The 18,958-nt window shown below is 57.8% G+C and overlaps 7 protein-coding genes across 8 annotated transcripts in view; 3 read left to right on the top strand and 4 right to left on the bottom strand.

Annotated features, from left to right (window-relative positions):
- Positions 1–993: 993 nt before the first annotated feature.
- On the bottom strand, positions 994–2,088 carry SDRG_09341 (hypothetical protein). The gene is made up of 3 exons (XM_008615267.1): positions 1,693–2,088; positions 1,430–1,644; positions 994–1,374 (listed from the first exon to the last, which is right to left on the bottom strand). The coding sequence occupies exons 1-3, from the start codon at positions 1,998–2,000 to the stop codon at positions 1,046–1,048; spliced, it is 852 nt and encodes a 283-aa protein (XP_008613489.1). The 5' UTR covers positions 2,001–2,088; the 3' UTR covers positions 994–1,045.
- A 1,917-nt stretch (positions 2,089–4,005) lies between these two features.
- Positions 4,006–5,133, top strand: SDRG_09340 (the record flags this gene model as incomplete). 2 transcript variants are annotated; one of them, XM_008615266.1, is made up of 2 exons in its annotated part: positions 4,006–4,772; positions 4,832–5,133. In XM_008615266.1, the coding sequence occupies 2 exons, from the start codon at positions 4,006–4,008 to the stop codon at positions 4,839–4,841; spliced, it is 777 nt and encodes a 258-aa protein (XP_008613488.1). The 2 variants fall into 2 exon arrangements, with proteins under 2 accessions (XP_008613488.1, XP_008613487.1); XM_008615265.1 differs by having other exon boundaries at positions 4,829–4,841.
- Positions 4,958–5,815, bottom strand: SDRG_09339 (hypothetical protein). Its single transcript, XM_008615264.1, has 4 exons — positions 5,704–5,815; positions 5,505–5,657; positions 5,223–5,455; positions 4,958–5,177 (listed from the first exon to the last, which is right to left on the bottom strand). The coding sequence occupies exons 1-4, from the start codon at positions 5,776–5,778 to the stop codon at positions 5,123–5,125; spliced, it is 516 nt and encodes a 171-aa protein (XP_008613486.1). The 5' UTR covers positions 5,779–5,815; the 3' UTR covers positions 4,958–5,122.
- Positions 5,816–6,135: 320 nt separating this feature from the next.
- On the top strand, positions 6,136–8,277 carry SDRG_09338 (hypothetical protein). Its single transcript, XM_008615263.1, has 7 exons — positions 6,136–6,308; positions 6,355–6,453; positions 6,500–7,006; positions 7,055–7,219; positions 7,274–7,309; positions 7,353–7,794; positions 7,843–8,277. The coding sequence occupies exons 1-7, from the start codon at positions 6,163–6,165 to the stop codon at positions 8,221–8,223; spliced, it is 1,776 nt and encodes a 591-aa protein (XP_008613485.1). The 5' UTR covers positions 6,136–6,162; the 3' UTR covers positions 8,224–8,277.
- Positions 8,220–10,511, bottom strand: SDRG_09337 (hypothetical protein). Its single transcript, XM_008615262.1, has 2 exons — positions 9,991–10,511; positions 8,220–9,940 (listed from the first exon to the last, which is right to left on the bottom strand). Exons 1-2 carry the CDS (start codon positions 10,404–10,406, stop codon positions 8,284–8,286), a joined length of 2,073 nt encoding a protein of 690 aa, XP_008613484.1. The 5' UTR covers positions 10,407–10,511; the 3' UTR covers positions 8,220–8,283.
- A 1,115-nt stretch (positions 10,512–11,626) lies between these two features.
- SDRG_09336 (hypothetical protein) lies at positions 11,627–13,228 on the top strand (the record flags this gene model as incomplete). Its single annotated transcript, XM_008615261.1, has 1 exon — positions 11,627–13,228. The coding sequence occupies one exon, from the start codon at positions 11,627–11,629 to the stop codon at positions 13,226–13,228; it is 1,602 nt and encodes a 533-aa protein (XP_008613483.1).
- A 178-nt stretch (positions 13,229–13,406) lies between these two features.
- Positions 13,407–18,958, bottom strand: part of SDRG_09335 (hypothetical protein) — a 6,280-nt gene continuing 728 nt past the window's right edge. Inside the window, exons 2-4 of the mRNA XM_008615260.1 lie at positions 18,791–18,947; positions 18,429–18,731; positions 13,407–17,463 (exon numbers count right to left, since the gene is read on the bottom strand). Of these exons, the coding sequence (XP_008613482.1) occupies positions 13,559–17,463; positions 18,429–18,731; positions 18,791–18,947 (4,365 nt within the window). The 3' untranslated portion in view covers positions 13,407–13,558. The remainder of the gene's footprint in view (positions 17,464–18,428; positions 18,732–18,790; positions 18,948–18,958) is intronic.

Raw genomic sequence — 18,958 nt, 5'->3', positions numbered from 1 at the left:
TTTTTTGCACCATACAAACACCAAGTGTAACGACATTGTATTTGGATTATCCGGATGACACGGCCGGATAAGAACGGGTGGTCGACTTGGGATTTTGAGCAGGTTTGTCCCAGCCGCGGCCCTTTGTTGAAGCGAATCACCTCGTCGGTCCACCGCTTCTCTATACCAACAGGCTAGGAAACGTTGAGCCTCAACGCCTCGTGATCGTCCAGATAATCGCTTGCCCAGCGAAGCAGCAAGACGAAGAGCTCCGAAGGTGTCGCTGGCAAGCACGGTGATCGCGGAGGTGGACAGTGCACACTTGGCTTGTCGTTCAACCCGCAGCTCAGAACGGGCTCAGAACGACGACCCCGGACAAGCGCCCGAGTCTTCTCTTCTGGTGCCGCTGGATTGTAGTGACTGCGGTCGCCGGTACATTGTGGTGTTGCGTCTCTGCGTGCAGTTCTGTGCGCGCAACTGAGATCAAGCTTTGCACACGGCGTCGAGAACCATCAACTCACCGAATGACATGGACCGGTCATCTGCTCCTCACATGTCGCAACGTCAAGGTCTAAAGCCCGAGTCGGCGATGCGCGCTGCAAGAAGAAGCCAAACAGAGACCAGTCTAGTGTTCTTGCAAGAGTTGGCTTCGATCGCTCGGTCGACTGTCGGCCACGGGCGACGTCGCGCCTGCGAGTGCCGGTACTACAGCGCATTCCCTTGAACGAGTACAAGCGGTGCAGCTGCTGCCTTTCCACCACATGGTACTCAAATGCAGCCAATCCCAGAGCTTTGTCGATGTGCGACAATAAAACAGACCAATCACACGACGTCACCATCTAATCGGCAACGCGGGCCGTGGACCGATGTACTTGGATAAGGCAATTTTGACCACCACGCCACATCGAACAGCTCGAGCCAAGCGAATCCAAGCTAAGCTTACTCGGAGCCGCAGCTTCCCATGCTCGTACTGGTGCGCATACCAAGGCGACTAGGGCCCTCTACCCCTATACATAGTCTGTCGACAGTGCGACACAATGTTCTTCACTAGCTTAAATGGATTATTTTACAATTGCTGGATCCAATCGGTCATGAGCGCAAGGTTGGATTCGCGCTCGGGTTCGTTGATGATGCAGTGGAATTGGCCCGGGAGGCTCGTGTACGTCTTCTTCGTCGACGGGACGCGGTCGAAGAACTCTCTGGAAAGGCGAGGACTCGTGACCACGTCCTTGTCGCCGTGGAGCACGAGCAGCGGCGCCGTCATCGCGGCTTCGCGCGCCTTGAGCATCTCCATGCCGCGCGAAATCTCAAACGCGAGGCGCACGCGGAGGTTGCCATGACTGTTGAGCTCGTCATTGTCATAGTCCTTGACAAAGTCGGCGTTGCGCGATAAATCTAGATCGACCAACGACTGTAAGCTCCACGTTCAGCGCGACAGAAAGAAGTATACGCTCGAGGATGACGGCGGGCACGAGCTTCCACTTGGGCACAAGCTTGTTGATGAGCGGCGCCATGGACTGCTGCACCTTGAGGACGCCGCTCATTTCAATGCCGATCGCCGGGGCCAGCAAGAGGACGCCGTCGTAGACATGCTCGTTCAATGTCGCGACGCTGGCCGCAAGAAGACCGCCAAACGAAATGCCACCGACGACAAACTTGACCGCCCTACACGCCATACACTAAGAATACGACTTTGTCAATAAGACTACGTACTTGTTCTGGAAGCGCGCGCGGATCACAGACGTGTACTGATGGATGTCGTCCGTGAACGACTCGAAGCGGTCAATGTCGAAGCGGTCGCCGCCGCTCTTGCCGTGCCCGTGGTGGTCCATCGCAAAGACAGCCATGGGCTGGTTCACGAGGTGCTCAAAGAACGTGTGGAAGCGACTGCAGTGCTCGCCGACGCCGTGAAGGAAGAGGAAGACCGTGCTGAAGTCCTCGGACGTCGGGATGTACTCGCGCGTGTAGATGGTCACGCCGCGCTTGGACTCGAACGACGACTCGGCCAAGGTGTAGGTCATTATAGATCGTAGTGGGAAGAACTAATTTGAGTTGTGAGAGGAGTTTTGGAGTTTGCACTTGGTAGTTGAAGATGCGTGCGACTTTGCCCTTGGCATCATTCGTAATCGTGTGTTGGCGCCATTTAAATACCATCATCTCGCTTTTCATTTTAATACATGATGCGGCATACAAAGCGCAAGATATATGTCAGGCGATTTGCGCGGCAGAAATTAATATTTCGCGCAATCAAACGACCAATCACGCGCGAGCACGAACATTTGGCAGGTGCGACTAAAACGTAATGCGCGTGAAATAGGTTTTAGTCGAACCGGATGCTACCTGGGGTCGTCGAGCCGCGGGAGCGCAAACGCCAAGCGCCCTTGCGGAGATGCGGAGCTAATAGTATTACGTGCGACGATGGCGTGTATATTGTGGGCGACCCGTGGCCCTATGACTTGTCCAGCGCTGACACGTTTCAGCAGTCGGTGGTTAAACTCTCTTGGAGACGCCGGCCTCTGGTTCTTGGGACTCGATGGCGATGCTGGACAGGGGTAAACTATTATGTACCTCTGATGCTGGATGAGTAAAGTCCTCGATGGCGATGCTGGACAGGGGTAAATTATTATGTACCCCTGATGCTGGATGAGTAAAGTCGCTCGATTTCAAACGCCATGGTTGCTGGACGGCGTGTGATCACACCCATATAACCTATCGGTCAAAAGACTATAAAACGCATCTAACGCAATCGGGGGGTTCTCGATGTTCGCGGCGGTTCGCATCACGGGACGAGGATCGAAGAAGCCAATCAAGGGCCCCTTTGGTGCGTCACGTCATGCACAGGATCCATTGACATCACTGGACCAGCACCGCGGGAAGGCCAATGTGAGTGTCTTGTTGAAGGACCTTCTTGACTGCGCTACGCCCAAGAATGCAGGCCGCCGTGTCCCGATCAGAAGCGCGCGGACTCGTCGAAGTGTCCATTCAAGCAGAAGATCTCGTGCCGACTTGGTTGCTCGCTTCGACCTCCGACGCCTCGCCTGGAGCCGTTGATCATTGCGAGGTTCAAGCTAAAATGTACGGTACTTCGAAAAACGATCTTTCGAATTTCGTCCCAACTTCCTTCCCCATGTATCTTCCCTATCAGTGGGCAACTTCAACTTGCACCGCGCTGTAGCGTAAACAGCGTGGTGAGGTGGTGGCGGTTTCGTCGCCGGCGTTTCACCTGTAGGCACGGTTCACAAGGTGCTTCCGGATGAGGTATATACCACTCGTGCCAGCCTTGAGGACCATCATGCAACTCGTTTTCACGTGATCCTGCGCATGGTAGATGTATTCACACCTGCAAAGCTCGACCGCTGTTCATCCCCATGCACACTCAAAGTACTCGTCGCTTATTGTTTCGTTCGCGAGGAGCGACTCTAGTCGGACGATTGGCAGTCAGTCATTATCAATGGAAGAACGTATCGTAACTCTCTCGTCTTGCGACGGCCTACGAGAGCTGCAGTTCTCGACCTCGATTCACACCAGAGTCTAAACTGAGAAACATCACGATGTCGACAAAACCACTGTCTCGGCTTCTCTTGTTGTTGCACCCGTGCCCCTTTTCCTGGCAATGAGACGCAAAGTTTTCTGTGGAAACCAAGTGTCTTCAGCGAGATGTTGAGCTCAAGGCCTTGGCCGGGCGCTGCTAGCTATCGTTCATCATAGCTCACATGAAAAAGACTAGCTATTCTTATAACTCTACATTAGCTATCAGGCCGTCTACTAGGCCGAGCAATCAGGACTGTTCCAGGACTCCAGGGGAGGCTGCGCGATCTTCCGAGGTCGCAAGAATTCGCGTGTCAGCACGCTCCATATCAGCCAATCAGGTGCGTGGGGATGCCTAATATTCTCCAATCACAGAATCCTATTAAATACAATGCCGGTCCATCTGATTGCATACATTTTTCAAGTTTATTTTGCCTGAGGAATTAAATGAGATGGCTCAAAAGCCGGAATTCATTTTGGTTTCAGATCCCCACAACGATGACCATGCTGCGGTCCCTCCTCGTCCTGCTGCTGACCGCGATTGCGATCGCACTCGAGGCCGCGCAGTTGCCCGCGCCCTTTGGCACACGCCTTGGCGTCACGGATGGCGGCGTCGAAGTCTACTCCTGCAACCTGCCGCCGGGCGAAGAGGCGCTCGACATGGACCCCAACTACGTCGATGGCGTCTACACGGGCGTGCGCTGGCAGTGTGTCGAGCTCGCTCGCCGGTACTTGTACATCAACTACGGCGTCATCTTTGGCGATGTCGACTACGCCTTCCAGATCTACGACTTGCCGGCCTTTGAGCGCGTCACGACCAAGGCGGCCGTGGCCGTGACCAAGCACTCGAACGGCGCCGCAACACCGCCGAGCCCCGGCTCGCTCTTGATCTGGAGCGCGTACGGTGAGATGGCCGAGACGGGTCACGTCGCGGTCGTCGTCAACGTCACAGACACGCACGTCGACATTGCCGAGCAGAACGTCGAGGACACGATCTGGCCGACGGGCCGCCTCTACTCGCGCCGCCTCCAGGTCCAGCGCAACGCGACCTCGTACGAAATCCAAAAGTGGTACGGCAAGGAGCACATCATCGGCTGGATCACGGTCGACGGCGCGTCGCCGGCCGCTGTCCTCGACTCGACAACGACGAGCAGCAGCTACGGCTTTCTCCTTGCAGCTCTCATCGTGGTGGCAGTGGGCGGGTTTGTTGCCCAGCGCCAGTACAGCCGTCGCAGCGACCGCTACGCCCAGTACGACTTTGTCAAGTAGGCTACGCGCATCATATAACAACAGAGCATTCTTCTCAACACCTCTGTGCTAGTAGATCGCAGTAGGGCGTCTCACAACACGTCGTCGCTTCTGTGGACTTGGCGCTGACACATGCCGAGCACCGACGCCTTGCCTCGCCATCAGCTTGACACAGGGCACTCCGTGGCGTGGAGAAGGGATGGCACGCCTGCTTTTGGAGCTAGTATTTAGGAGTAGACGGAAGATCGCAACCGATTCGCAGCGCTTGGGGAAAGAGCAAAATGCCGAGTCTAGTGATGGGCCCACCCGAGCGATATACACTAGAATGACTTTGAATTTGTAGGTATATAAACATGAGCGGTCGGGCTTAGAGGTCGCAGTCTCGAATGTAGCGGTTGCCTTCGCTCTCCTTGATCTCGGCGCTAGGCATTATTGTAAGACTCAGGAGGCAAGGACTCAGTTCGTACCGATACCGACCCATCGTGACAACGGCGCGGCCGTTGCGCTCCGTCTTTGGCGGAACATAGTACGCAGAGTACGCGGGCTTGGTGTCTTCAGGCTCTTCGTCCTCGTACGCCGGCGTCCAGTTGTTGTCGTTCTTGCCAAACCGCTGGTGCAAGCCAAGCGCAATCTTCTCGTCAATAACCTGGATGCACAAGTCGCACACGCGCGCGTGCTCGTCCGCCGTTTGTGCGAGCTCCTACGCACGCAGAGCATCGCACGTTGCCTTCGCCATGTGCGGCGCGTACCCGGTGGATATGCGGCGTGCGGTTGTTGGAGCAGCTGTCGCAGACGACGGCGCCACACCGGCGGCAGTGGTGCTTTCGGTTCCAGAAGCTAAACTCGTCCTTGCACACCATGCACTCGGCGACGGCCACGTCGGCGACCCAGTCGCCGTCCTTCTACGCTCATGGCCTCAGACCTCTTCCGCCTACGCAGCGCACCTACCATGTGGCGGTGCCATGTGCTGTCGAGCGGGTCCTTGGTCTTGGAGCGCAGTAGCGGCGGGCCGTCCTTGGTCATCTCGAAGCTGCGAATGTGGCAATGACGTATCTTGCCGACAGGACGAGGAAATATCGAAAAACGGTCCATTCGAAACCTCTTATCTTCGATATTCAAGAACATTCACATCGAGAGGTATCTATTCATAGAGGTCCAGTTACATTGTCGACAAGTGTGCCGAACCGAGGCTGCAGCACCGACGCCGAGCCCCAAGGCACTTTGGCTGGCACAATGCATAGTGCACAATAGTTGGTCGACAGGGTATCTAAGCTTTGTTACTCGTATAGGTTCAAACTACACGTTGAAAGAAAGATGGCGCTATCCCAAAGAGCTTATAGGAAGCCCCTAAGAGCTTAGAGTAAGTTTAATATAGAACGGTTTCAGTCGTAAACGGTGCAGTAAACGATGGCGAGGCATCCGCCGCCGACGTCGATTCTGGACATGGCGCCATACGGCAGTGACAATGATGACGATGATGGCGAAGGGTCGCTCGAAGAGCCAATGCGGATCCGAACGTACGAAGAAGAGCTCGCCCTTGAGACTCGCGCCAGGTGTGACACACCAACGCATGAGGTTGCCGTGCTGACGATGCCATAGGCAAGCGGTCAAACCAAAGAAAGCAAAACCCAAGGCCTCTCCAAGCCCAAAACAACGTCGCGAGCCCTCGCACCGAGTAGCGCCACACGCCGAACCCACGTAGACGCGTCGACGTCATTTGTCGAACTCAGTTCATTTCGCCTAGCAACGCTTGTGCGGAGAAGGATCTCGAGATTGAAGAGACCATGTTGGCTTCTTCACAGTTCGAGTCCCCGGAGGATGCAAGAAGCCACGACGATGACGACCTGATGGAACGACCACGAACCGCTTTTGAGCCATTTCCAACCGAGCATGAGTCGTCAACGATGAGCCAGGAGAACTGCACTTTGTCTCTTGAGCCAGAACAGCAGTTACCCACGGCCACCGAGCCTGCACCTCTTCAGGCGACTCTAAGCGACGACCACGATGATGGCGCCGCCATCACTTTCGAGAGCAACCCACCAAGTGATCATTCCCCATCGACCCGCGACGCCGAAACGACAACTCAACAGGAAGAGCCAAAACTAGAAGAGCCACGACTAGAAGAGCCAAGAGGTCACACCGATGTACCGCCAATCAATGTGACGACAAGCAGCGCAGACAACGAAATTGCATCGACAGAACTGTCGTGCGTGAACGGTCCAGGACCCACCTCTGTTCAAGACGAGCCACCGTAGCCGAGTTGCGTTTCGCAGCGCGATTGGCTCATGACATGGCGTAGGGTTACACAAGCACCTCCGCGCCGGGTGCACGCTATTGTGAAAAAGCCTATTGTATATTACCAAGTGCCACCGCCAACGCCCAATAGCGCTATCGTGGGCGCTATTACCAGCGTTGATTCGGTACCGAAAGTGGTGCCCGCCCCCCGGCACCAAGATTCTACAAGGTATAACGCTATAGACGCTTTTCACTCGATCTCTCTGAGGTCTATCTGGGGTAGCCCACCGTCTGCGGAACCAGTACTAGCCGCATCTCGGTGTGCTAGTTCATCGAGAATGTCGTCCATAGAGCTCGCGTAGGAACGAGCCAGAGCTCACGGGAAGTTCGATGCTGGTGCCGCCAGTAGCCGTGTTCACAACGACGCTGCTCGACGATTTAGAGCACTACGACATGGAGATTGAGAAGGTGGTCAAGGAGATCGAAGAGCTCACTCTTCTTCAGCGCCAGCGCCAAGCGAATAAGCCGCCACCCGTGGTAAATGACGTCACGAGCTATGTGCAGCTGCACCAAACCTCTCCAACGACGTCGACACCGCGCTCAAGCCCGAAAAAAGCCGGACACTCAAGTCCACGAAGAGAGAGCCCGCGCAAGCTCGCCCCTCTACCCGAGAGCAAAGACCCGTTGGACGAAGGAGACAAGAAACCCGAAGCGTTATCCCCTAGCTACGCTCGACCAACTCGATCGCGCGTTTCCCACCTTGACGCACCCCCCGAAAGCCCCCGCAAGCTGCGAGCCGCTGTCGTAAGACCACCGTTTTATAGGATCAAAGGGCTCAGCGTAAAAGTGCAGAAGCCCACGGCCCGAATACAAGCACCGCGACAGCGCAAGCCAGCGAATGCCGACGACAAGGCGTCCGAAGGCCGAAAGGAAGCGTCGACCAAACCGGACAAGACACTGCCGCCGCTCGAGCCCAAGGACGCCGCGAGACAGAACCCGCTGGGTGTCCCCGCGCACATTCTGGAAGACGGTGGCGTCTACCCGTGGAGCAAGCTCATGCAGCAAGTGATCGTGCCCCAGGGCACCGATTCGCCGGTGGTCTACGTGCCGATATTTAACCCAGCGTACATTGCCGAGCTCAAGAAAACGTCGCCCGCCAAACCGTCCTCGATCCAACCGTCACCCACCAAACCGGTTCGCCACGGGCGACGCACCAACGTCAAGCCAAATTGAATCAAACGCATTAGAATAGAGTTAAGATAGCGGAACACGATCAATGAACGACCATCGAGTCTACGCATCGGCCTGCCCCATGTGCAGGATTTGTTTGGCGATCTCCTGCATTTCGCTGTCGCTGGTCGACGCCAAGGTCGCCCACGTCTCGGCGTGCGCTTGAAGCACCGCTTGGAGTGCAGGGGCGTCAAAATGGCTCTCTTTGGCCCACGTAGACAAGTTGGCCAAGCTCTTAGCCGCGCCGAGGTTGCTTGCATCGTGGACACTCTGTCCGAGTGCGTTGAGGAGCGCGGCGTGTGCGCTGAGGAGCGGCGCCCACTCGGAAAGCAGCGAGAGGTTGCACACGATCGTCGTCACTGTCGACGACCCCTTGGCGATGGCGGCTGCCCAGATTGGAAGCCACGCGTGGGCGTGCGGCAAGAGGGCTTGCATGGTCTGGCTCTCGACGCTCAGACCCGCGATCGTGTGGTGGCACAGCGCTTCAAACGTTCCTTCCTCGGTTTGCTGCAGGAGGTAGCTCCCCCAGAGCGTCGACGACCCGACGCGCGACGCGGCCAGCGGATGCTGCACGAGGTGGCGCACCACTTTGAGCACCATTTCATCGGGGCGCGGCAATAACGCGAGCATCGTTTCCAGCAAGTTGGCCTCGAGAAGGCACGCAGCACTTGCTTCGTGGCCCGCCACGTGCAAGCAGATGCGCAAGACGCACCACGCGACGCTTGGCACATGCGCCATGATGGCGACAAGATGTGCGTAGTAAGGCAAAAGCGCGTCCTTGGCGGCGTCGTAGCCGGCGAGGTTTGCTACGGTTTCGAGCCGCGGCAGCCAGTTGTCGTCGGTCTTGGTCGTTGTATTTGCCAAGAGACGCTCGATGAGAGGCGACGACAAGAGCGTGGGTGCCGCCGTCTCGACGCTGCTGAGATTGCACAGCAGCACGACGGCGTTGGGGGGAATATCCCCTTGGGTGCGCGTCACAGCATCAAGAAGAAAGGGCAGCACGGTTGGAAACGACAGCAGCGACTCGGCGGTCGTCGGAAGCCGATCGAGGAGCAGCACGCCCATTGCACAGGCATCGTCTTGGAGCCCAATGGATGGCGCGGTAAAGCCGTGCACGAGAAGGGACCACGGAAACCCCCCGGAAGGCAACGCCACGTCGGGCGACGACAGCAGGTCCACAATGGCCGCGACCGTGTCTTGCTCGGCGTCCACATCTGGGGCTTCAATCGCGCGCTGCCACGACGCAAAGAGCGCACTGAGCTCGCTCTCGCTGTCAATGTTGCGGGGCGACGACGGCGCTTGCGTCTCTTGCGAACTTCGGTGCGTCGGAGGTATGACCGAGGGCCGCCCGAGCTTGAGGAGGAGCCCGTCGATGCGTTGGAGGAGGGTGTGACACCCGGCAAGAAACGCGTCGTCTTCGTCCGACGTCAAGTCGACGTAGAGCTGATTGCCTAGCACGAGCTTGAACTGCCCGCACCAGTGGCGCGGCGCCTTCATGCTCGGGTCCATGATCACGGGGATCATCCACTGCGCGGTTTGCGTCGCCTTGGCCATGCCAAACTCGAGCTGGCAGTTGTCGTTGGCGTTGTCGCCGTTGACCTTGTTTTGGTACAACTGTGTCACAAAAACGAGGACAATCTGGCTCTCTTCAATGCCATTGGCCATTGCTTTCAGAATGTTGCCCGACATTTTGTCTTGGTCAAACCACGTCTTGATCTCGCTAGGATATTCCGAGTTATTTCGTGGCCGTCGAATCGACACCAACTGTACTTTTGGCGAAGAAAGGCGCTGATGGTCGCGACACGCGCGTGGTTGTCGCGCCCGAGTTCATCGTGGCCCCAGTTGTGCGATAAGAACACGTCAAATGCCTTGGGCTGACGTGGCGAGGTGGACAGTCTTGCATCCATGCCATTGGCCATACTAAGGCTGCGCGAGAGTAGCGCCTTTCGGTGTTGATTGTGGAGCGACGCGAGCTTGGTCTGGTGGATCGTGTTGGTGACGCCGAGCGTTCCAAAGAGCATAGGTAGCTGCTCCGACTGCAAGTGCGCAACGACGTCGCCGTCGACGCCGTTGGCGAGGATGCCAGCTTCGTACGGCGCGTAGGCCGAGCCCAAGCCCACGACCTCGGCCGCAATCGCCGACGCACTGAGCTGGCGGAGGTCCTGCGTCGAGGCCCCGGCGCCCATTTGTGTGGAACGTCCGTCGGTTTCAGACCCGCCTTTTGGACAACTGCTTTCGTGCAGACCTTTGGCACAACTGGCACCAGCGACTAAGGTCGACTCGAGTGTGATCAAGTAAGTAGCTCATATAACGATGGCTTTGGGAAGATTCGGCGCACGTCTTTAGCGCCTCGGGTTCGTTGAGTGGGTGGTACTTTGGCTCGACTGGACTCTTCATTATGATTCGTGCATGAACCACAACAGCAAACGAGCCACGTTTGGAGTTGAAGGTAGTTTTCCAGCAAAAGGGGACCTGCGCTTTGACAGCGATGCACAAGCTCTAACTACGCGGTATCACGAGGTTCTCCTCAGAGATTGCAAGCCAAACAGTCACATCCTATCAGTGGTGTACATCGCATTTCTTTCCTGCAGTCGTACACTTCGTGCAAATGCTTTGGTCTTCGAGAGGCCCTAACGCCGTCTAGCCGAGGTGGGCCTACACCAGCGACTAGCCAAGTTATCGGTCATTTGTTTTCGTGCAAACCATCGACATAACTGGCACCAACGATCGTCGGATATGGTTGACGCCAGCATCGCCATGTTGCATTCATCCAGACGACGTTGGCTATCGAGGGCGTTGCGCGATCTAGACTCGGCGTGCGGCTTCTGCTCCTGGGCTCTGTCGAGCTGCCTCGCCGCTTGGATCTTGATGATGACATTACGTTTTGTCGTTCATCGCTCACGAGGCTCAAGATATAGGCCAAGAGAAGTTCAAGTATATCACCATCGCATCGCATCATCCGGCGCCTGTCGGGTCTCGAGCATTGCCAGTCCATTGAATCCACCGTACGCTCCAGTGCATCCCACTCTGCGCACAGACAATCGCAACCCATAACGTGGTGGCCTCTCGGTAGACGTCCTCGACGTTGTCTGGCAAGGTAGAACCTTCGTGCGTGGACAGTTATGTGGACTGGTTTTGTCCGACTGGTCTCGAAGCAGCTGTTGTTGTCGCGTTCGAACCAGCTGGTGCAGCTTACCACCGCACGCCCCGAGACGTCAGTCCAACGCAAGCGACGAGATGTTTGCGCGAGACAACGAACCCTCAGAAGGCCAAGCTACTTGGCCCATCGCGTGTACACTCAACGACCACCTCATGTTCGTGTCTTTTACAAATCTGCACGCGAGCTTGACACCCATTTTCAGTTGGCTTCAGTTTGCTCTTCAGTTTGCCATTTCCGTTGGATCGCATGCATCACAAGACGAAAGGCATCTACTTGTATGTCGAGGGCGACTCCATGCCAAGCCCGTCACCCTTTCAGCCGTTGACGACAAACGCACCAGAGCCCACCGCGTCGTCCGCCGTGATTCTTGAAGAGGCGGCAGTGGACCCCGCAGCCGCTCTCACAAATAGCAGCTTTGACGCGCGGTCCAGCACGGCCCTTCTCAACTCGCTTGCGGTGGTGCTATGTGCCGGTGTCGGCGTTGGCCTCGGCATCTGTCTCTCCAAGCTCCACGCAAGCGCCGACGTCCTCGCGTGGGTCAACCTTCCCGGTGCGCTCTTTGTCCGCGCGCTGCGCTGCCTCGTCGTACCGCTTGTCTTTTGTTCCATGACGGTCTCGATTGCCGAAGTCATTCTCCTCCAAAAGACCAACGTCCTCTCATGGCGCACGGCCGGCGTCTTCTTCGCCACGTCCTTCTCGGCGACGCTGCAAGGCATGCTTGTGGCGCTCGTGTTCCGGTCCGTCTTTGTTCCGGGTGACGTGGGCGGCACCGTGGTCACACCAGCGTCGTCGTCCGAACCGTTGATCGCGCTCAACTGCTCGAACGGCCGGTTTCTGCAGCCCCTTTTCAATGGGTTGCTTGCGTGTGTGGCTGCCAACGCCTCGGTGGCCGCCGCGCAGTTTCAGCTTGTCGACGTGCACCACGCGCTCACAAGTAGTGCAGGGGCTTCGTCCCTCCAGTCGCTCTCCCTCTCGGACCAAGTTATTGCGATCGTCAACGTCATGGTCACCGACAACATCTTTAACGCGCTCGCCAACGGATCACTCTTGAGCATCATCGTCTTTGCCCTACCGCTGGGTGTTGCCGTGGCCAAGGCGGACGGCGAGAGTGTTCTCTTGCCGCTCTTGCGCCAAATTCGAAATGCACTGCTACTGCTCATCAACGCCGTTCTCCGCGCGACGCCCGTCGCCGTCCTCTTCCTCGTGGCGAGTGCAATCGTCGACTATGGCACGAACGCTGGGCACTTTGCTGCTGGTATCGGGTACCTTGTCCTCGCCTTTCTGTGTGGTGTCGTCTGCCACGTCTGCGTTGCGCTGCCGCTGCTCTTGTTTGTCTGCACTCGCATTCAACCGTTTGCGTACCTCCGACAATTGCTTCCGGCGTACGTCTTTGCCTTTGGGTGTGCGTCATCGATGGTCACGCTGCCGGTGGCGGCCACCGTCGTGTACCAAACCCGCCACGTCTCACCGGGCTTTGCTCAGCTCGTGTTGAGTCTGGGCACACCCACCAACACGAACGCGGCGGGTCTCTACTACCCGCTCATGACGATCTTCCTCGCGACCATGGCGCGGGAAGCGCTGTCAGTGCCGCAGCTCGTCGTCCTTCTCTGCGTGAGCTGGCTGGGCTCGGTGAGCACTGCGCCGGTACCCAATGCTGCGCTTGTGATGCTCATGACGGTGTGGAAGACCGTGGTACCCAGCACGCCACTGCCGCCCGCGTTTGTCTATGTCGTGGCCGTCGACTTTCTACTAGATCGCATCTGCACGGTGGTCAACGTCAATGGTAATATGGTGGCCACGCGCATCTTGGCGGCCAAGTACGAGACGCAGGACACGCGAAACGAGTAGGCTGTGTTGTGTTGCCAAGAAGTAGCATGTATACTGTACGTAATGGCGTCTTGTGCGTGGTATGATGGTTGTGGACAGCGAATAACATGGGCTAGGCTGATGCAGATCAGTTTCGAGACGAGCTTTCTTGTTTTTGCGACGATACTCCTCCATCACCAAAAACCGAATGAGAATGACATTTCACAAAAACAAATATTGATTCAGATTGCTAGTGCTACATTGTACATACAAGAAACCTCGGGTCAAATCGCGAGCACATTTTTGTCGTCCAAGCCATCGGGGCGGCCACTGGGTCTTGACAAAGCCACGGCAGGGACTACGTCGGAGCGCTTAAACGACGACAGCTGCAGGCGCGGCGTCCATCACCGCATGCCCGTCGTCTTGATCGTCCTCGGCGCTCGAGTCGTTGCTCAGGTCGATGACGAGAGGGTCAGAACTGTCGTCGCTCAAGTCGATGATGACGGGGCCAGCATGGCGTTCGTTGTCACCATCAATCGCATCGTTGTTGTCTTCGGCGCCAACGTCGTCCATGCCGTCGTCGGGCGACAGACCAAACGCAGAGATCGCATTGCGCACCAACGGGTCGAGATTTGCCCACTGGTCCTGCGCCGCCCGGACAAAGTACCCCAGCGGCATCAACGACGCATCCTGAGGCCACTTGGCGTCGCGCAGCGGGACGTGAAAGAGCAGCGGAATGAGAGCTTGGCCGTGCAGTGCTTGGTGCACCTCTATGCACTGCAGCACGAGTTGCACCGGGTAGACTTTGTTGAATGTCACTGCGGGCGGCTCGATCGACGGCACCTGGAGCAGTGCCAGCGACGCGCTATACTGGATCGCCATCTCTGCAAGCCACGCATCGCGCTTGTCGCTGAGCTGGAGCAAGTCGACGTCCCAGAGATCTTGCGGCCACGGCGGCTGCGCCGGCACATCAAACGATACTGGCGGGTGCGCCGGGTGCTCGTCGGCGAGACGTTGCATGGCACTGTCCACCGAGTCAAAGCATAACGGTGCCCACTCAAAGCCGAAAGCGTCGAGACGGGCCACGATCCACGGTGCAAGACTGGTCGGAGTCAGTAGCCGAAGGGACATGACAACGCCGCCGAGTTGGAGGCCGTGCACGGACGCTGGCCAGGGCTCCATGGCTTGGATGACAAAGTCTGGGGGCACGTCCAGATGATGGTAGATGGCCTTGAAGGTCTCCAGCCCCGTGAAATTGCTCGCCCACTGCCCGTCGACGCGAGCTTCGGGCTCTGGCGACTGGAGGCGAGAAGCGGGCAGCGCAATGGCGCCGGGCTGGGAGGCACCCGTTGGCAGTGGTGCCTGGCACACTCGTAAACCGGTGGGAACCGTCGCACCAGATGAGTGCGGTGGCGGAGCGTCGCTTTCGACAGGGGCCGACCGAGCCGCCCCAATACAAACTGACATTGGCGCTGCCGACTCGCCACGGGAGCCACTGATCGCTGCCTTCGGCATCGACAACTCGAGAGACGCATCGGCCTCCCGGTCGGATTCTTCGTTGTCGTCGGTACCAAAGTCGATATGACTCATATCGTCGTCGTCAGCATCAAAGTTGAGAACACTGAAATTGTCGTCGTCGCTGTCCCCGTCCTTGCCGACCGGGGCAAGACCTGCAGCAGCCAACGCGATACCGGAGACAGGCGGTGGCGCGCCCACAAGCACACGAGCCCCCGGTGAATTGGACGGTGGTGCCTCTTGGCTTGATCGTGAGATTGACGAGATCGCAGCTGCCGGTGAGCTCGGCGGCAGGACGCTGCTTTCGACGGCAGGTCTCGGGTCGACGCGTACCTGCGACACCGAGTCCGCGCGAGTGCGCACAGAGGGTACCACCGGCGCCGATGGAACGAAAGCACGGTTGACGTCGTCGTTATGCGTGACGATAGGAGGGAACATCGCTACCGGCGGGCTGGGCGACGTCGCGCGGACATGGGCAGCGGCAGTCGGAAGCGCTGCGCCAGAGCAAGTCGGCGGTGCTGGCCACGCTCCACGATGACCACGGCTTGTTGGTGGTGGTACTAAAGCACCATTGGCTTGCTCACGCGACCCAATTGCGTCGATGGCGGCGACGGTTGCTGCCGGAAGCAGCCGGTATCTTCTCGCCGACGTCATGACGTCGACCCAGTGACCGAGCCGCATGTCATGCAAGTCCGCTGGCCACTCGGGCGCGCTTGGCACAACAAACGCTGTCGGCACAGACACTCGATTGTGGACCAAGTGGTACGTGCGCAGACCAACGACAATACGGCGCCACGTCTCGGCCGAGTTGAAGACAAAGCCAACGGTCGTCAGAAGCGCACGCTTGTGGGCAGTGAGAGCCGTCATGTTGAGGCCGACGGACCACGCGAGGTCGCCGAGGCACAAGCCGCGCCACGCGTCGATCCAGTTGCCGCCATTCGGAGGTATAAGAAAGTCTCTGGCGACAGCGCCGCTGCCAAATGTATCGCTGTAGATCTTGACCAGACGAAGAAACGCGTCAAAGTTGGGAATATCGGGCAGGAGACCCAACTCGAGTCCGTGGACACGTTCGGTGTAGTGGTCCGGAAGCTCGTAGACGTGCTTGCGCAGCATCGGAAGAACGTGTGTGAGGTGCACGTCGTGCATCGCAGTCGGCCATTCGGCAGTTGATGGCACAATAAAGCCGAAGGGTATCTCGAGATTGCCGTGGAGACGCCGGTACGTGAGGAGTGCGTCGATTTGGTCCGACCACGACACAAACCGGGGAGTCCGATGGTCAGCTCTGGTTGGGCTCACTTGGCAAGTTTCGTACCTGCACCCCATTCGACCGGCTCGCCAGCGGAAGCCGAGGGCGTCGAGGTCACGAAGGCGCGAGGGCGTCATCACACAATCTCCGCAGCGGATTCTGCCAACGATCTTGCCAAGGGCCATGTCGTGCAAGTGCGGCGGGTACGCTGACGACGCCGGCACACGAAATGCCGTCGGCATCTCAACGCGCCCGCACTCGGCGCGGTACGCACTGAGCGCGTCGATTTTGGCTTCCCACGTCCATGTAAGCCGGTGCTTCCTGCCCGCAGCACGACCGACAAACGGAGGATCATCAACGGCGGAAGATGACGCGCTACTCGAGCTCTCGTCATCGTCGCTGCTCGAGCTCTCGTCGTCGGCGCTGCTGAACTCCTCTTCATCCGACACAACTGGACTCGACCCAGGCGGCGCGTTGTCGGTCTCTTCGTCATGCAAAGACGGCTCATTCCCGTCAACGCCAAGCTCGTCCAATATCGACTTCTGGTTCCGGGTGAGCAGTGCTGCCGTGCGAGTCGACTCGCCGACCTGCATACCAGCAACTCGAGCTCGCTTGCACCGCCCGTCGTTTTGAGTCGGCGATGCACGCCGTTTGGACGGCATCAGCGCCGCCGTGGCACTGCCGAGCGGTGCAAGTCGGGCAGTGGCCGTCAGGTTGCGAGCGTCAATCGCTGAGACGGCGTCCATCGTCGCTTTCGGGAGGAGGTGCAGCGACTGCGCCTGCCGAAGCTTCGACGTCCAGTAGTTCAGGCGCAGTGGCGAGACCCCATCGTCCGCAACGCCATCGTCAGCTGGCACGTCGGCGCCGCCAGCCTCGAGACGACCCACGATGCCTGCCCAGGTGGCCGGTGTGTTGAAATCCATGCCAAGAGCAAGTAACTGTTTGCGCTTGTCGCTTGGCAGCGTTGCATTCTTGAAGCCGAGGTACCAGGCGAGCTCGCCGAGTCCAAAGCCGTGGTACTGCGTCGGCCAATCCGGTGTTGCTGGGACTGCAAAATCGAGTGGCACCGTATTCGGCTGGACGAGGTTCTTGAAGGTCGAGAGAAGCGACCGAGCGTCCGCCCACGGCGGCAGCTCGGAAAAGAGTCCAAGACCGTGCAACACCGTCACGTCGTTGTCCGAGAGCTTGTAAAATAGAGCGTGGAGCGTCTGCGGCACGTAGACGAGAGCGACGTTTGCTGCGTCCGGTGGCCATGCCGCGTCTTGCGCCGGAACCTTGAAGTCCTTTGGAATGTCGAGGTGGCCGTAGGTGCTGTGGTACGCTTGCAGCGCCGCAACTAGCGCCGTCAGAGGCGCGTTGCGAATGCGACGGGCACCACAGTCGTTGTACGTGAGGATGCGGAGCGTTCCACGATGCGGCAACCAGTCAAAGCCGAGCGCCTCGAGCTCGGCAAATCGGCCAGGCTCGTACAGTACGTCTTGGCTCGGTTGCGGAGCGAGCTGAAAGTGCGTCCGAGCTTTAGTCGATGCATTGACGCCGGCCAAGGCGCATGAGACGGAACGACGTAGCTGGTGGGGATCTGGACGTCACCGTGGAGCGAGCGGTAGAGTGCTGCGGCCAGCACCGTTGTCTCCCACGGCATCGCGCGAGCCAAGGATATTCACGTATGCCAGTCGCGTCAGTGTTCTTTGGCCGTTGGGTGCGCCCCGTGGGACGTAGGCATGATGGTTTGTCTTCCAGAGGGCAATGTCTCGTCCCAGCATGCCAACTCTGAAACACTGTGTAGTTAGACCAGCAAACCGCCCAAGTCCTTGACCTCATCGTCGAAGAAGATCAAACCCCGGGCGGGCTGGTAATATCCGCTTTCACATTGGATGCGAATGCCATTCGTTGGCACTGGGTTCGATGTATAGCGGTGTTAGAGTTCTAGCAGGTGCGATCTTCCGGATGCAAGTATTTATCCGGACAAAGCCAACGACTCCGATCGTTTGGTGCGAGTGCGATACCGTACACGTATATGCGCTAAGACAAATACACGTGTTAGCATAAAATGGTACTAGTACAATTGTTCGATCTGGGAGCTCGCACTGCCCGCGTCGTCTTGCTTCTGACGTGGTAGACGAGACTCCTCGACTTCGAAATTCGTCTTTACTTCGCCTCACGCTGTTGCGCTGTTAGTGCGCTCGTCAAATCGGAGCTCACGAAACCTAGCCCTATATTCATGGCCTTGCTATAACGTTGCATAGTCATATATATATTTATGATCGTGTTGCGTGTCATTTTACAAGGTCTTCGCAAACGTAGAGCCTAGCCATCTCCTTCATTCGCTCGTCGTAGTCGCATAGGACCAGGCGCTGGTCTCCGAACGTTCACTTCACTTTGAGAGACCGGAACACCGTCTCGTTGAGGTGTGCCAACATATGTACAACTAGTGAAAGCGTTCTTGCGCAGCTTTAGATTCAGGTGTATTCTGCACACGACCATGCGAAGTTGAGCGGGTCAAGAGCCTCGAGACCCTCGCGTCGACGTGGCCTTGTCGAATTTGTCGGACGAGGTCGCCCAGCGGTACCTTGCCTTCCATGACATACGCAGATGGAATGTTCGAGTGCTTCTGGACGACGAAATACCAGGACAAGGCACCGAGCAGCAACGGCCAGTCAAACCCGTCGTCGACTATCGGCGGTGGAGCGGGACGGTACACTTGGCGCAGCGCTACCTCCTCATTTCGTGCGTCCATGCTGTCAGCGCCAGCAGGCACAGCGCTCATCGCAACAGGTTCGCTGGCTGGATCGTTGTTCTCAGCACTCGGTTTGTCGTTGTTGCTCGGGTCAATGTCTTTTGACCAGCCATGTCTTGGTCGTTGTTGACTTCGGCACCAACGTCGCCATCGATCAAATCGCCGTTGTCGATGGCACCGACGTCGTCCATTTCGTCGTCGGGCGACAGACCAAACGCAGAGATCGCATTGCGCACCAACGGGTCGAGATTTGCCCACTGGTCCTGCGCCGCCC

Source organism: Saprolegnia diclina (assembly GCF_000281045.1).
Source record: "Saprolegnia diclina VS20 unplaced genomic scaffold supercont1.30, whole genome shotgun sequence".
NCBI lineage: Eukaryota > Oomycota > Saprolegniomycetes > Saprolegniales > Saprolegniaceae > Saprolegnia > Saprolegnia diclina.
This window is presented reverse-complemented; position numbering and strand designations above follow the sequence as displayed.

Excerpts from the sequence above, each read along its gene's own strand:
- SDRG_09339 (XM_008615264.1), bottom strand. The coding sequence starts at position 5,778 with ATGACCAAGGACGGCCCGCCGCTACTGCGCTCCAAGACCAAGGACCCG. Across the intron at positions 5,456-5,504 it reads GCACGCCGCATATCCACCGG|GAGCTCGCACAAACGGCGGA; the intron begins GTACGCGCCGCA and ends CTGCGTGCGTAG. Across the intron at positions 5,178-5,222 it reads GTCACGATGGGTCGGTATCG|CGCCGAGATCAAGGAGAGCG; the intron begins GTACGAACTGAG and ends AATAATGCCTAG.
- SDRG_09337 (XM_008615262.1), bottom strand. The coding sequence starts at position 10,406 with ATGGGCGCCGGGGCCTCGACGCAGGACCTCCGCCAGCTCAGTGCGTCG. Across the intron at positions 9,941-9,990 it reads AGCGCCTTTCTTCGCCAAAA|CGAGATCAAGACGTGGTTTG; the intron begins GTACAGTTGGTG and ends GGAATATCCTAG.
- SDRG_09338 (XM_008615263.1), top strand. The coding sequence starts at position 6,163 with ATGGCGAGGCATCCGCCGCCGACGTCGATTCTGGACATGGCGCCATAC. Across the intron at positions 6,309-6,354 it reads GCCCTTGAGACTCGCGCCAG|GCAAGCGGTCAAACCAAAGA; the intron begins GTGTGACACACC and ends ACGATGCCATAG. Across the intron at positions 7,007-7,054 it reads TCTGTTCAAGACGAGCCACC|GGTTACACAAGCACCTCCGC; the intron begins GTAGCCGAGTTG and ends GACATGGCGTAG.
- SDRG_09341 (XM_008615267.1), bottom strand. The coding sequence starts at position 2,000 with ATGACCTACACCTTGGCCGAGTCGTCGTTCGAGTCCAAGCGCGGCGTG. Across the intron at positions 1,645-1,692 it reads CGCGCGCGCTTCCAGAACAA|GGCGGTCAAGTTTGTCGTCG; the intron begins GTACGTAGTCTT and ends TATGGCGTGTAG. Across the intron at positions 1,375-1,429 it reads GCCCGCCGTCATCCTCGAGC|ATTTATCGCGCAACGCCGAC; the intron begins GTATACTTCTTT and ends TGGTCGATCTAG.